This window comes from Prionailurus viverrinus, chromosome X (genome assembly GCF_022837055.1).
Source record: "Prionailurus viverrinus isolate Anna chromosome X, UM_Priviv_1.0, whole genome shotgun sequence".
NCBI lineage: Eukaryota > Metazoa > Chordata > Mammalia > Carnivora > Felidae > Prionailurus > Prionailurus viverrinus.
The window spans coordinates 74,235,830-74,252,748 of record NC_062579.1 but is presented as its reverse complement, the minus strand read 5'-3'; the positions used below and the strand labels follow the sequence as shown (position 1 = coordinate 74,252,748).

Here is a 16,919-nt window from a genome sequence, read left to right as displayed (position 1 = left end):
CTTTTTTTAATGTTTATTTTATTTTTGAGAGAGACAGATCACGAGTGGGGGAGGAGTAGAGAGGGAGACACAGAATCTGAAGCAGGCTCCAGGCTCTGAGCTATTAGCACAGTGCCCTATGAGGGGCTCAAACTCATGAGCCATGAGATGATGACCTGAGCCAAAGTTGGACACTGAACCAACTGAGCCACCCAGGTACCCCCCCCCCCCAGAAAAGTCTTTTTAAACATCCCTGGAAATTCTGATACTCAGCTAGGTTTAAGAACCACTGATTCAAAGGGACAAGAAATTGATGACTCTTTGGTTCTGATGGATTGAGACCTTTCTGGCATGAATATGCCCTGAATCACGAAATACCTCAGGGGTTTATGGACCATGGTGGTCACAAAGGGTCTTAGTCTAGAGGCCAGACAGTGGTAATAAAAATGTCCTAGGTGCTGAGGATCTCTGCCCACTGATGCAGCCCATGATCTTGAAATGTTAATTTCTTTGTAGAACTTTGTGGGATGATAGAAACCGTATTTGAAAGCTTACAATTTCAGTTCTGTCAAACATTTAAACTTGTTCAGTAGCCATTTTTCACTTGAGGATCCACAATAAGGATGCATTGATGTACAATTTTGTAATGAATTTACCCTCAGTTTAATCAGTGTTTGTGAGTTTAATTTGTGAATTGTCCCATCACATTAATAACCTGAGTTACTAAAGATGAAAAGTGCACAAAGACATTATGGAGCACTTCCATTTCTTTTCTTCTTTCTTTCTTTCTTTCTTTCTTTCTTTTGTGTGTAATTGACAGGTTATGCTATAGGGAATATAGTATACACTTGATAAACATTTGCTGCTTACTCAGTGCATTTCCCTTGAATTTTGGATTTTAGCCTGCTGTTACACTCTACTTTCTGTTTGGTTTTAGAAAGCAGAGGAACGTCCTACTTTCAAAATTCTTCTGAGCAACATCCTAGATGTCATGGATGAAGAATCCTGAGCTCACCAATAAGCTTCTTGGTTCTACCCCTCTCCTCCACAAGCCCCAATTTCATTTCTGAGGAAATCCCAGGTTTACAGGCACTGGGTCCTTTGTGCTCTTGCTGAATACACAAAGGCCCCTCTCTACATCTAGGAATGACTCTTTTCTATGATTCTCTGGGATAGTACCTTCTGAGCAAAAGCCAAGGAATTCTTGTGCCTGGTATTGTTCTCAGAGAAAATAATTTCCAGGAGTATTAAGACAGGACTGAATTTGGGATGGAAAGTTTGGAGGAGGGAGGGATGTAAATAGCCTGAAAAGGGATCCAACAGCTCTTTGGGTAGGCATTAGAGCTTGGGGGGCGGGAGGCAGAATTTGGCAAGAATAAAATGGTGTCATAAAAATGGGAGGGCAGGGTGTTTTGATAAAATAAAATTACTGGAAAGCACGAAGGTTTCTTGCTACCTCGATTAATCACACAACCTCCCTGAAGCGCCCTATCTCAGTGTTGCAGAGAACTGTTGTGTGGCATTGGTTTGCCATATTCCTACTTTGAGAACTCGGCAAGATCCACGGCAATTAACTCCTCTGGCTCTTGGAAAATTCTGGCTCTAAATCAGAGATAAACTCACAAGCAAAGCACCAGTGCATGCAGCATTACCGGAATGATTCTGAAAGTTGGGGACAAATTCTGCAGGAGCCTCTTTCAAAACACCATCAAAGAACTGGGGCTCCAGGATCGCTAAGAGACGGGCCTAGCAGTCACAGCGGCAGGAAAAGCGCGGGCCAATTTGGAAGTGGGCAGGGCCAGGGATTGTCGGGCAGACCGAACCGGCCACCTGGTGTGAAGTAACTTCCTTTTTCACTTTTGACCGTTTCTCTTTGGAATAGCATCTCGACCGCATCGCAACACCCGGCTACAAGCCCGGAGGCCTCCCGGCTGACGTAGGTAGCGGCCGCTGGGTCGCGAGCTGGAGCGGGGAGCGCAAGCGGCTGGGAGGAGCGGCGGGCGGGGGTAGGGGGCCACACGCCGGCGCATTGCAGTCACGGGGCGGGTCTGGAGGCGGTGGATTGTGGTTCCGGTTCCGTCGCGGAGACATGTGAAGGTCGGTGAGTTGCTGCGGAGTTCCTCTCGGCACGCGTGGCGGCGCTGGGATGGATGCCTCCTCGTCTTCGTCCGCGGCGGGTTTGGGCTCGGTGGACCCACAGCTGCAACATTTCATCGAGGTGGAGACTCAGAAGCAGCGCTTCCAGCAGCTGGTGCACCAGATGACGGAACTTTGTTGGGTGAGGAGCTGGGGCTGGGACCTAGCCACTGTCCCTGCTTTCCCCCTGCCCCTTCCGGGCGGGACTTGTCAGGACGTCCGGGATTCGGGGACGGGGAGGACCCGGTAGCATCTTGCCTTGGTTTCCTTCGGTTTCTCACACCAAGCGGGAGGGGTGAGAGGGTGACCCCGCTTCTCGGGGAATTCTCACGCCAGACCTCGGCTTTGTTGGTGCAGAGGACTGGGGATCACACTTGTCCCGAGCAGCACTTTTAGGACCCTAGGTTGACGCTGCCTGGTGCTGTTCACCAATACTGAGCTCTTATTTTTGGAACCCGATTCCCAGGAAGCGAGTCCCCCATTCCTGGACTCCTCAGGGTTAACCTGGATTTCCCAGTTGCTTTAACCGTTGTCCGTGACAAATGAGTCGCTGTAGCCCACTAACTGTAAAAGTAGCGTCTCCCTCCCCCCCCCCACACTTAAATTTGCTTTTTTGTTGGGTTGTTGTGTAATACCAAGCTGTTTCGGGTCTCAATGTTGAGGAATTGAATATGCCTTGTGAGGGGACTTGGCAAAAGGGTGAAAGGCATTTGCAGCTTAGGATCAAAGTGTTCTCTACCTGCCAAGGACAGCATAACTGCCCTGCCTTGAGAAAAAAAATCTCATAGAATTCAAAGGTCAAGGATAATTTTCCTTGGAAGTGGAGAGTCTGACGCTTGTGTACACAGCAGAGAATAACTAATAAAATTCATTTGAAATAACTTGAACTATATACAGTTATTGGTTCCATAGTCCCTTTCACATAAACTGATGGTATTGTGGGACTCTGACCCCTAACGAATGCTTACTTAAGTCCTGTACTACTTGGTATTTTCATTCTTTAAAAAAAAAAAAAAAAAAAAAAACAACAACTGTAATTCATTACATTTGGGCCAGGAGGAGGTGTGGTTGAGGATTCCTCTAAGAATCTGTAATTTGTGGGCCCTTTAGGAAAATTCATACAACTTTCCATTCATCTTGAGAGGATTCAAGAACTTCTGGCTTAAGTATACAAGGTTACAGCATCTTGGGTAATAGATGTCTTTTTTTTGTTTGATAGGTTTCAGGGTGTCACTGCTGTGATTTATGCTTTCACCTCCCTTTTTTCCCCCTGGCAGTTAGTCTAAAGGCATTTAATGGTGGCAGCATTGTGGAGTTACAGCCAAATTCAGCCAAGGGTTACTTCACTTGTATTTTGCCCCTCCCCCCCCCCTTTTTGCTCTGTAATAGCTCCACCATTTTCTGGCCCAATAATTTTGGGCAAAGTATCTCTCCCACTGCTTCCCTGTTTGTAAAATGAGGATTAATAATAGTATCTATTAGGTAGGATTGTTGTGAGAATTTAATGTAAGGCTGTAGATAACTGCTTGCCATACGCCAAATGAGAAATATTAACATAACAGATACTGGGTTTAGGTGAAATTTTTCCTATAAATAACAAGAAGTTACCCCCCCTTTTTTTACCCCAAGTTCTCTTTGTGATTCTGTATCTTGTCCTGTTTGTGATTCTGTATCTTGTCCCGAGCAGGAAAAGTGCATGGACAAGCCTGGGCCAAAGTTGGATAGTCGGGCTGAGGCCTGTTTTGTGAACTGCGTTGAGCGCTTCATTGATACAAGCCAGTTCATCTTGAATCGACTGGAACAGACCCAGAAAACCAAGCCAGTTTTCTCAGAAAGCCTTTCTGACTGATCTCAGCATTACCTCTTTGGAAAAGGAAGGTAGTCCAAGAAATGAAGAGCTGTTGATGGGATAGTTGAAGAAAAGGCTATGGGGGGATTGGCTCCCACCTTTGTCACTCTTGGGACATCCTGTCATCTGAGAATGAACAAAGACCAGTTTTGTGTGTGTGTGTATGTGTGTGTGTGTGTGTGTGTGTGTGTGCGTGTGCGTGCACGCTTTGAGGGACATGTGTATTTGACTGTGTTTTTTAATGCTAATCTTGTGAAAACAATTGACAGATGAATGGAAAACTCTACTAGATGCATATTACTGTATGTGGGACTGTGCTTTCTCAAAGTCCCATTAATTGCCCTCTATAATTTTGACAGTGGAACTGCTTTCTCTAATTTGATAGTGGGACCACATAGGTACAACCTGTCATTTGCATGGATTCATTTAGGATTTCTGGGGAGATTGTTATACATCTTTGTGTCTCTCAAAAAGGGCAGCAATGAGCAAAGGGTAATTTGCTACTTAACTGTAGGCCTCCTTATCTAGTGTTTTGACTATCAGTGTTGGAAAAAAATCGATGGGATATTCATACAATACACTTCAGCTTTCTAGATAATCTCCCCTATGCTGTGATTTACTTAAATATATAAAGGTATGGTCTCAAGGTAGTACAGGTAGCTTGAGTGTCTAGAGGCCTTTGGTTATAAAGGAATGTAGCCAGTGAGCATAATACTCATTACTAAACTGCCACAAGGAAGAAGCTTACTGACGCTGTATATCAGGGTTGAAAAAATTCAAAGATGTGCCTAAGTATGTTGTAAAGATTTAGGCCAGTCAAGAACTAACAGCAGTTTCAGGTAGAGGTGCATGTCTAATGTTAATCAGTATAGGTTCCATTGATTGCATCTTTTTAATCACTGAAATAAAAGCTTCTACAAAATTAAACTCTGATTGAGAAGGCTTTCTATTCTGGTTATCACCTGCACCCTGGAGAGATTTGGTGTAGTCTGGTTCCAAGACTGAAGGTTAATCAGTCCAGGTACCTCCTCTGTGCAAGGAACAGCATGGTATTCCAGGAATCTCTGACCTTTATGTGACAAAAAGAGAACCTTCAGATGAGATGAGATGGGGGAAATTTCACTGTTGACAGTCCATTCCTTGAGTGTAGTAGAAGAGGTTATATTGACTGGATTCCACACCCCCCCAACTTCAAATCCTAGTAGTATACTGGAGTGTAGACCTAAAGTGGAACTGCCTGTTGGGAGTCTTTGGTTCAAGTCCACGAAGGTTGGGGAAATACACATTTCTAGAAGCCTCAAGTCCTTTTAGCTTTCCACCATATATGTACTATAAGGAAATTTTTAAAAATCCTGATGAAAAAATTCAACAAAAGTTTTTCTTTTAAGTTTTACTTATTTATTTTGAGAGCATGAGCAGGAGAGGAGCAGGGAGAGAGAGAGAAAGAGAATCCCAAGCAGGCTCCGCAGAGCCTGACATGGGGCTCAATCTCACAAACTGAGATCATGATCTGAGCCGAAATCAACAGTTGGATGCTTAACAGACTGAGCCACCCAGGCACCCCCAACAAAAGTTTTAAGTGATTACTCTGTGCCAGATACTTTCTTGCCAGAGACTCAGGAGTACATAAAAAATAAAGGAGTGCCATGTAGAAAAAGCAGGGAATGTTTGTGGGGGTATTGTGATTTGACATAAGATGGTTAGAGAAGGCCTCTTTGGGAACATGGCATTTTAGCAGAGACCTGAAAGAATTAAGTGACCAAGTCATGTTGGTATCTGGGAAGAATATTTCAAGCAGAGGTTACAGAAAGTCCAAAGGCCCCAAGGTCAGAGCAGCATGCTGTGATGCTAAAGTAGACTAGTCAAAAGGTCAGTATGACTGGGGTGAAATGAATAAGGAGAATGCTAAGAAATAAAGTCAGAGACCTATGCATGAGAGGGACTGGGGCTGGGAGGCAGGGATGTGCACTGATCATACAGGGCTTTGTAGGCCATTGCAAGTACTTGGTTTTTACCAAGCAAGATGGGGAGCCATTTGAGGGTTTTTAGCAGATGAGTGATGTGATATCGCTTAAGTTTTACGGGGATCTGGCTGCTGTTTGGAGAACATGTACATGTAGAGAAGTAATAATAATGTCATTTTGAAGTCCAGGAGAACTCAGGCTCTTAGGGTAGGTATCTAGCATATACTTTGTATCTATATATCTCTATTGTTTCCCACCACCACCACCCCTCCCCGAGTTTAGTGTGTTCTCATAAAACCTCAAGTCATAAAGGGAGGGTCTTTTAGTCTTTGCCTTCTTAATTCTTCCTTACTCTTTTTCTTATATATTATTATGTCATTATTTATTAGCTATTTCATTCATTGTTACTCTTGCTTCACTTAGTATTAAAATATTCTCCTCACATTTAGACACAAAGTTAACCATTTTGTTTTACAGTGTTACTGCTTGCTCAGCTAGTGTACATAATGAGAAAGAGTCTGTCAGATTGATACAACATGCTTGAGCACCAAGTTTATGTGTGACACTGCTAGGTACAAGATAATAGGAAAGAAAAGGTTGAACATTTGTCACCATCTGCAAGGAAGTTAAGTATACCAGAGCAACAATTTAAGCTTTTGTTTGCTTTGTCAGTCTCCAGAATTTATTTTCAGGATCTTGATAGAAAGGTGGTAGTGTCAGCCCTAATAACATTTAAAGTTCTCATTTCAATATTCAGGGTACAATGCTTAAGACATAAAGAAATAAAAGGAATGAATTAGCAGGCTGTTCCCGAAATGCAATCTTACTTGGAAGCCTAATGTATAAAACAGAGAAGCAAAGCTGCTTCAACAGTGATGGGGATATCTGGAGGCCTGCTGTTGTCACCCCCACCCCCACTTCACCCACCCCTGTGGTGCCTAAGGCACTGTCTTAGGACCTCTAGGGTTTTACTAAGCATACTGTGAAAACTGGACCAAGACTATCCCTAAGGCCCCTGTCCATGAACCCATGAATGAACATTAGGGATGACACATGCAAGGAAATCAAGCAAGAACTTCATATTTATTTATGGTAACAAATCTCTATTAGGAGTTTAGATTTAAAAATATAACAAGTCAATAAACCCCATGTAGAATAACATTTACATGGAAAGCAATCGGGGCTTTTTTTAAACCAATTTTCATTCGTATGAGTACCTTAAAAAATCTTGGCCTGGGGAGATTTTATTTCAAAGACCACCCACTAGTGCATCTTTTGAGACTCTTCATACTCCCATCCTGTCTCATCTTCTGGATTCAAAAGAGGCTGATGCAGAAGAGTCTGGTAACGTGCATTTTTATTCCATGTAAGAGAAATGGTATTGTTTAGATTTTTTATGAAGTATTTTTTTTACGTTTATTTATTTTTGATAGAGCACAAGTGAGGGAGGGGCAGAGAGAGGAGACACAGAATCTGAAGCAGGCTCCAGTCTCCGAGCTGTCAGCACAGAGCCCCATGCGGGGCTCGAACTCACGAACTGTGAGATCATGACCTGAGCTGACGTCGGAAACTTAACCGACTGAGCCACCCAGGCGCCCTTTGGGTATTGTTTAGATTAATTGATCCCCAGTCAATGGGCAGCAGATACCACAAGGGACCTCTCAAAAGGCATGGAGGAAAAAAGCCCAAGAACTAGGGTGAGGAAACCACAGGTGGTACCACCAAAGTTGCTGAGAGACTTTGCTGCCATTCCTTGAAAAGAATGGCAGAGAGGTGATGACAGCAGTAGGGAAAAGCAAATACTATATGAAAAGGACTGCATAGGTACTGGCAATAGCCAAAGCCTTGGTCAGATAGTTCATTTGAATGCCACACCCATCACAGACAAGTCAAGAGTATCCAGTTGAGGGCTGGTTATGTGATTGGCTTCCCTAAAACAGCTGCTTCAAGGCAATGCCCAAACTTGATACCCGACACAGAAAGTGAGCCAACAGAAGATCATATCTGAATATACATAAGGAGGCCATCATGAGGTCCCACTATGAAGACAAGCAAGTGGAACTGATCACTACACACAAATCCTGCGATAAAAGAAAATAATTGAATTACTACTTTTAGTACTTATATAAGAAATGCTAAATCAAACGCTTTGGGACGCAGCAAAGGCAGTCCTGAGAGGAAAATACATTGCAATCCAGGCCTATCTCAAGAAACAAGAAAAATCCCAAATACAAAATCTAACAGCACACCTAAAGGAACTAGAAACAGAACAGCAAAGGCAGCCTAAGCCCAGCAGAAGAAGAGAAATAATAAAGATCAGAGCAGAAATAAACAATATAGAAACTAAAAAAACTGTAGAGCAGATCAACGAAACCAAGAGTTGGTTTTTTAAAAAATTAACAAAATTGACAAACCTCTAGCCAGGCTTCTCAAAAAGAAAAGGGAGATGACCCAAATAGATAAAATCATGAATGAAAATGGAATTATTACAACCAATCCCTCAGAGATACAAACAATTATCAGGGAATACTATGAAAACTTATATGCCAACAAATTGGACAACCTGGAAGAAATGGACAAATTCCTGAACACCCACACTCTTCCAAAACTCAATCAGGAGGAAATAGAAAGCTTGAACAGACCCATAACCAGTGAAGACATTGAATCAGTTATCAAAAATCTCCCAACAAATAAGAGTCCAGGACCAGATGGCTTCCCAGGGGAGTTCTACCAGACGTTTAAAGCAGAGATAATACCTATCCTTCTCAAGCTATTCCAAGAAATAGAAAGGGAAGGAAAACTTCCAGACTCATTCTATGAAGCCAGTATTACTTTGATTCCTAAACCAGACAGAGACCCAGTCAAAAAAGAGAACTACAGGCCAATATCCCTGATGAATATGGATGCAAAAATTCTCAATAAGATACTAGCAAATCGAATTCAACGGCATATAAAAAGAATGATTCACCATGATCAAGTGGGATTCATTCCTGGGATGCAGGGCTGGTTCAACATTCGCAAATCAATCAACGTGATACATCACATTAACAAAAAAAAAAAGAGAAGAACCATATGATCCTGTCAATCGATGCAGAAAAGGCCTTCGACAAAATCCAGCACCCTTTCTTAATAAAAACCCTTGAGAAAGTCGGGATAGAAGGAACATACTTAAAGATCATAAAAGCCATTTATGAAAAGCCCACAGCTAACATCATCCTCAACGGGGAAAAACTGAGAGCTTTTTCCCTGAGATCAGGAACACGACAAGGATGCCCACTCTCACCGCTGCTGTTTAACATAGTGCTGGAAGTTCTAGCATCAGCAACCAGACAACAAAAGGAAATCAAAGGCATCCAAATTGGCAAAGATGAAGTCAAGCTTTCGCTTTTTGCAGATGACATGATATTATACATGGAAAATCCGATAGACTCCACCAAAAGTCTGCTAGAACTGATACAGGAATTCAGCAAAGTTGCAGGATACAAAATCAATGTACAGAAATCAGTTGCATTCTTATACACTAACAATGAAGCGACAGAAAGACAAATAAAGAAACTGATCCCATTCACAATTGCACCAAGAAGCATAAAATACCTAGGAATAAATCTAACCAAAGATGTAAAGGGTCTGTATGCTGAAAACTATAGAAAGCTTATGAAGGAAATTGAAGAAGATTTAAAGAAATGGAAAGACATTCCCTGCTCATGGATTGGAAAAATAAATATTGTCAAAATGTCAATACTACCCAAAGCTATCTACACATTCAATGCAATCCCAATCAGAATTGCACCAGCATTCTTCTCGAAACTAGAACAAGCAATCCTAAAATTCATATGGAACCACAAAAGGCCCCGAATAGCCAAAGGAATTTTGAAGAAGAAGACCAAAGCAGGAGGCATCACAATCCCAGACTTTAGCCTCTACTACAAAGCTGTCATCATCAAGACAGCATGGTATTGGCACCAAAACAGACACATAGACCAATGGAATAGAATAGCAACCCCAGAACTAGACCCACAAACGTATGGCCAACTCATCTTTGACAAAGCAGGAAAGAACATCCAATGGAAAAAAGACAGCCTCTTTAACAAATGGTGCTGGGAGAACTGGACAGCAACATGCAGAAGGTTGAAACTAGACCACTTTCTCACACCATTCACAAAAATAAACTCAAAATGGATAAAGGACCTAAATGTGAGACAGGAAACCATCAAAACCTTAGAGGAGAAAGCAGGAAAAGACCTCTCTGACCTCAGCCATAGCAATCTCTTACTCGACACATCCCCAAAGGCAAGGGAATTAAAAGCAAAAGTGAATTACTGGGACCTTATGAAGATAAAAAGCTTCTGCACAGCAAAGGAAACAACCAACAAAACTAAAAGGCAACCAACGGAATGGGAAAAGATATTCGCAAATGACATATCGGACAAAGGGCTAGTATCCAAAATCTATCAAGAGCTCACCAAAGTCCACACCCGAAAAACAAATAACCCAGTGAAGAAATGGGCAGAAAACATGAATAGACACTTCTCTAAAGAAGACATCCGGATGGCCAACAGGCACATGAAAAGATGTTCAGCGTCGCTCCTTATCAGGGAAATACAAATCAAAACCACACTCAGGTATCACCTCACGCCAGTCAGAGTGGCCAAAATGAACAAATCAGGAGACTATAGATGCTGGAGAGGATGTGGAGAAACGGGAACCCTCTTGCACTGTTGGTGGGAATGCAAATTGGTGCAGCCGCTCTGGAAAGCAGGGTGGAGGTTCCTCAGAAAATTAAAAATAGACCTACCCTATGACCCAGCAATAGCACTGCTAGGAATTTATCCAAGGGATACAGGAGCGCTGATGCATAGGGCCACTTGTACCCCAATGTTCATAGCAGCACTCTCAACAATAGCCAAATTATGGAAAGAGCCTAAATGTCCATCAACTGATGAATGGATAAAGAAATTGTGGTTTATATACACAAGGGAATATTACGTGGCAATGAGAAAAAATGAAATATGGCCTTTTGTAGCAACGTGGATGGAACTGGAGAGTGTGATGCTAAGTGAAATAAGCCATACAGAGAAAGACAGATACCATATGGTTTCACTCTTATGTGGATCCTGAGAAACTTAACAGGAACCCATGGGGGAGGGGAAGGAAAAAAAAAAAAAAGAGGTTAGAATGGGAGAGAGCCAAAGCATAAGAGACTGTTAAAAACTGAGAACAAACTGAGGGTTGATGGGGGGTGGGAGGGAGGAGAGGGTGGGTGATGGGTATTGAGGAGGGCACCTTTTGGGATGAGCACTGGGTGTTGTATGGAAACCAATTTGTCAATAAATTTCATAAAAAAATAAAAAATAAAAAAATAAAAAAGAAAGAAAGAAATGCTAAATCAATTTGATGATTAAATCATTACATCCATTAACATTTTAACAAGAGGAACATTTCAGCCATTAACCATTAATGTATGAACTAATAAAATTTGTGTTGTGTATCTAAGGCTATATCTTAAAAAATCACTCAAAAAGGCAAAGCCTATACAATATGATTAGGGTACTTTCTGCTACACAGAAATACATAAAAGGGATGGTTAGGATATAGCAAGCCAGGATTCAAATGTACTGATCAGGAACTCTAGATGAACAAAAGGGTCAACAGAATTTTGAGCTGTATCTATAATATAATAATAGCTATACTTTGCTGAGAAAATATATACTATTTGCCACATGTTGTACTAAGTATTTTACATGGGTCATCTAAAAATTACAACTCAGAAGAACTATTATTACATCGATTTACAGATGGAGGAGCTGAGGCCCAGAGAAATGATCTTATTCAAGGTTACACAGCTAATAAATTACAGGGATGGTTTTTGAATCCAAGCAGTTTGACCCCAGAACTAATGGTCTGAACTACTACACTAAACTACCTCCTAATGCATTTAAAGATAGGAAGATATGTTTCTTTAAAAGGCAAGGCCAGAGTGGAACATTTCATTCTGGAGATACCATGGTATAATAGAGAATAGGTTTCAGAGTTAGGCAGAACGGGTTCAAATCCTGACTTTGCCAACACCTGTGTGACCTTAGGGAAGTCATTTAACCTTTGATCTTCAGTTCCTTTTTAAAAAATTTTTTTAAATTTTATTTATTTTGAGAGAGGGAGAGAGAGAATCCCAAGCAGGCTCCGCACCATCAGCTCAGACCCCGATGCAGAGCTTGAACTCACAACTGCAAGACCATGACCTGAGCTGAAACCAAAAATCGGATGATTAACCGACTGAGCCACCCAGGCTCCCCTGATTTTCAGTTTCTTTATAAAACTGAGATGGTAATGCCCACCTTAAAGGGTTGAAAGATGAGATCACATGTAAAGTACTTGGTACACCATAGATGCTTTAGCAGTAGCAATTGATTACCATTATTCAGAACTGAGCATCTTTGATAACCCTGGCAGAGTCATTATATGAGAGAACAAGAGAAAAGCAAAAAGTCACTTAATGAAGCTGACTCATTGATGAAGTGGCAGGGCTAATGGAGCATATAATATTAAGAATCTTGAGTTTTATCTTGCAATCAATGGGAAGCTATTGAAGGATTTTAAACAGTGGAGTAATATAATGATATTTGCAATTTTTTAAGTGACCAAAGTATTACATGCATGTTTTAAAACTTTCAAACAATATAGAATTGTTTAAAATAAATGAAAGTTCTCCCCTTACCCTCATGTATGTATTTAGAAAGATCACTTTAGCAGCTAGATGGTAGTTGGATTAAGACAAAGAGAACAGTAGTAAGAGTATTTTCACTAATTGAGGCAACAGACTGTGAGGGATTGGATTCAAATAATTTCAGAAATTTCAGGAATTTCAGAAATTTCTAACTGATTCACATTCCCTTTGTTACTGATATAGTGATTAATAAGATCCCTCTCAGTCTATTCCTGAGTGAGCTTTCATCAAGCTTCCCTACTTCACACAAAACTCAGGAGCTGTAAAATAAAAGGTTGTTAATTTTGTCTATATAAAAAATTCTGAATAGCAAAAACTTCATTAAGCAAAGTTAAAAGAAAAATAACAAACAGGAAGCAAATCTTTGAACCTTTTCTACAAAGGACTAATTTCCTTATATAAAGGACCCCTACAAATCAATCATAAAAGACCATTCAATAGAAAAATGGACAAAGGATATAAAAAGACAATTCAAAGAAATGGAAACACAGATGGCTCTTGAATATGTGAAAAGATGTTTATATTTAAGAGAAATTTTAAAAACCTACACTGAGCTATAACATCTCTCACCTGTTAGACTGGCAAAACAAAATTCTGGTAACATACTGTTGTGTGGGTGGTGAAAGGAAACGGTTACCCTTACACTACTAGTGGGGGGTGTAAATTGGTATCATCTCCATGGAGAACAGTTTAACAATATCTACCAAGTTATATATGTACACACCTATTCCAGAAATCTGACTTCTAGGAATTCATCCTATGGATATACGCACATGTTCCAGTTGACAAATAAGATTATTCACTGCAGCATTGTAACAGAAAGGGACTGGAAACAACCCAAGTGTCTCTCAATAAGGTATTGATTAAAAAATGTTCCTACAATGAGATACTTAACTATGTAGCTATGAGGCTACATACGTACATACAAAAATGTATGAGGGATCTCTATCTATACCAATATTGAGCTCCAATACATAGTTAAATTAAAACAGCAAGATTGAAGACACAATATGCTACCACTTGTGTAAAAGGGGGGGGGGAGATTAAAACATATGTGCACATTTGCTTGAATAAGCATAAAATATCTCTTGAAGGATATTGTTAACGTTGGTTGCATCCGGGAAGAGGAACCATGTCGTTGGGGAGTAAGGATGGGAGGAGGCTTTACCATACATCTTTTCTGTATGCCTTTTGAATTTTGAATCATGTGAATGTATTACATATTCAAAAAATAAACATTATTTTAAAAATAAAATTTCTCCCCACTTCAGAACTCTGAGCTCTGTACTAAAAAGTGGAGAGGTGTGATGGAAACCACTCCCAGGAATAAAAGCTCTATATTTGAATTGCAACACTTTCAAGTAGTTTTAGTTTTGTCGTTGTTTGTTTAAGAAGGCTCAACTCCCAACCTGGAGCTTAAACTCACGACCCTGAGATCAATAGTTGCATGCTCTACCAGCTGAGTCAACGAGGTGCCCCTCTTCCTTCCTATTCTTTTCATTTTTTTAAGATTTTATTTTTAAATAGGCGGATGTTCAACGTCGCTCCTCATCAGGGAAATACAAATCAAAACCACACTGAGATACCACCCGACGTCAGTCAGAGTGGCTAAAAAGAACAAATCAGGAGACTATAGATGCTGGCGAGGATGTGGAAAAACGGGAACCCTCTTGCACTGTTGGTGGGAATGCAAATTGGTGCACTCTGGAAAACAGTGTGGAGGTTCCTCAAACAATTAACAATAGATCTACCCTATGAGTCAGCAATAGCACTGCTAGGAATTTACCCAAGGGATACAGGAGTACTGATGCATAGGGACACTTGTACCCCAATGTTTATAGCAGCACTCTCAACAATAGCCAAATTATGGAAAGAGCCTAAATGTCCATCAACTGATGAATGGATCAAGAAATTGTGGTTTATATACACAATGGATTACTACGTGGCAATGAGAAAGAATGAAATATGGTCTTTTGTAGTAACCTGGATGGAACTGGAGAGTGTTATGCTAAGTGAAATAAGTCATACAGAGAAAGACAGATACCATATGTTTTCACTCTTATGTGGATCCTGAGAAACTTAATAGAAGACCATGGGGTTGGGGAAGAAAAAAAAAGAGGTTAGAGAGGGAGGGAGCCAAATCATAAGAGACTCTTAAAAACTGAGAACAAACTGAGGGTTGATGGGGGGTGGGAGGGAGGGGAGGGTGGGTGATGGGTATTGAGGAGGGCACCTGTTGGGATGAGCACTGGGTGTTGTATGGAAACCAATTTGACAATAAATTTCATATTTAAAAAAAATAAATAAAAATAAATAATCTCTACACCCAACGTGGGGCTCAAACTCACAACCCTGAGATCAAGAGTTGCAGGCTCCACTGACTGACCCAGCCAGGCGCCCCCTGAACTGCAATTCTTTCAGATGTCCACTAGTCTCAGATTATTTATATACCTAAGGACCTCAAGCAAATGTGGGATAAGGGTGAGATGAATAAAGCACTCACCTTGTGTGCAGAATTTAAGGGGATACCAGAAAAACCTCAACAATCTAGATAATTCAGTATTTGCCAATTGAAATTAATGCAAAAATCCATGATGAACAGAATATCAAAATTTTAAATAAGGACAGGATCAACAAAAGTGCCATACTGAGCCATACAGGAGCTTGAGGCAAAAGGAAAAATGTGGACCCCATATACATGTTTTTATGTATTCTTGAATGGTTAATGTTTTCCAGAACATTAAAGCAGTTACAAAATTGAAAAGTAGATACATTAAAACTCACAGCATTAAGTTTAAATATTTTATTTATGCCAAGACCATAATTTATTAAAGTTTTATTTTCCTGGCTTTAATGGCAGCAAACTCATGAATACATTTTCATCAAAACCAATAATATTTTCATTACATGTTTAATTAGGCCGAAAAGAATATGTAGAATTTGTGGGGGTAGGGGGAGAAGAGAAGTGCTAGTAATCTGGTGCAACTGAAATGCATGGTAGACATTGGAGAATCTCTGGTGATAAGAATCACAAGGTAGGCCTGGAATATTTCATTATGCCATGCTCAGGAGCTTGGATTTTATTTTGAAGGCACTGGGGAACATATAAAGTCTTTCATTTTATTTTATTTTTTAATTTTTTAAACGTTTATTTATTTTTGAGACAGACAGAAACAGAGCATGAACAGGGGAGGGTCAGAGAGAGAGGGAAACCCAGAATCTGAAGCAGGCTCCAGGCTCTGAGCTGTCAGCACAGAGCCTGACGTGGGGCTTGAACTCACAGACCAAGAGATCATGACCTGAGCTGAAGTCCGACGCCCGACCGACTGAGCCACCCAGGCGCCCCACATATGAAGTATTTTAAAGCACAGGTTTTAGGAAAATTAGAATTATACCAGTGCGACTGAAGGACAAGACTAGAAGTAGAGACCTGATAGATTTTTAAGCTAGAAAGGTAATTCCAAGGTAAATAGGCTGGGTTTTGATGGCTGAGAGAAGAGGAAAAAATGAGGATGACCAACCATTCAAGATTCACCCATTTACAACCTGTTCGGTATCCATATTATTTATATTACACATTCCTGAAATGTGTGAAAGGAGATACATTACTCTCTCCTTTCTAAAAAGTATGCCAAACAGCTTTTATTTTTCTAACGTAGCTCACCAAAAAGCTTGAGAATCATGCATATGATCAATTTTCTCATATTAATAGTGACCCATCCATATCCACATCTCACATATGTGAGATATATCCTCCTCACCTTCACTATAGTCCTTTGCAAGAAATTGACAAGAAATCTGGTATTCTGCCAAATGTACCAAGACTTGGATAGAAAAAATAAAAGTGGCAGCAGACCTCAGGTAACTGGTAGTTGACAGTTTTGTTTTCTTTTTAGGCAAGAAAAATATTTTTAGTGAAGTAGGGCAGGAAAAATCCATTTACATTCTTCTATGAAAGGATGGCCTTCTCAATAAAGAATTAACATCAAAGCCAATGCTGCCTGCCATTCTAAGATTATTATAAATATAATCTTTCATGTCCATTTACAGTAGTGTGGTGAAAATAGCCTGAAAGTCTTCCCTCACTCTAAAACACTTCAAAATATGGAATAAAATATAGTAGCCTTTTAAATGTATAGCTGAGTTTCCAAGTAAGTAAAAGAAATCACTAGGGGTCCAAACATAAAGTGGAAAGCCATAAACCAGAGCTATCCCTTGAACTACCTGGCAGAAGCAACATAAAACAGCTCTACAGGGACAAATCTTC

The 16,919-nt window shown here is 40.5% G+C and overlaps 2 protein-coding genes across 6 annotated transcripts in view; both read left to right on the top strand.

Moving 5' to 3' along the window:
• BTK (Bruton tyrosine kinase) overlaps nucleotides 1-1,418 on the top strand; it is a 31,937-nt gene extending 30,519 nt beyond the window's left edge. For all 5 annotated transcript variants that reach the window (XM_047843181.1, XM_047843184.1, XM_047843179.1 and 2 more), the window contains one exon: nucleotides 917-1,418. In XM_047843181.1, the coding sequence (XP_047699137.1) occupies nucleotides 917-988 (72 nt within the window). In that variant the 3' untranslated portion in view covers nucleotides 989-1,418. The remainder of the gene's footprint in view (nucleotides 1-916) is intronic.
• A 615-nt stretch (nucleotides 1,419-2,033) lies between these two features.
• TIMM8A (translocase of inner mitochondrial membrane 8A) lies at nucleotides 2,034-4,891 on the top strand. Its single transcript, XM_047843188.1, has 2 exons — nucleotides 2,034-2,257; nucleotides 3,803-4,891. Exons 1-2 carry the CDS (start codon nucleotides 2,126-2,128, stop codon nucleotides 3,962-3,964), a joined length of 294 nt encoding a protein of 97 aa, XP_047699144.1. The 5' UTR covers nucleotides 2,034-2,125; the 3' UTR covers nucleotides 3,965-4,891.
• The last annotated feature ends 12,028 nt before the right edge of the window (nucleotides 4,892-16,919 follow it).

Bases quoted from the DNA above. Each gene is read 5' to 3' on its own strand.
- TIMM8A (XM_047843188.1), top strand. From the start codon at position 2,126: ATGGATGCCTCCTCGTCTTCGTCCGCGGCGGGTTTGGGCTCGGTGGAC. The intron at 2,258-3,802 runs GTGAGGAGCTGG...TGTCCCGAGCAG, and splicing joins AGATGACGGAACTTTGTTGG to GAAAAGTGCATGGACAAGCC.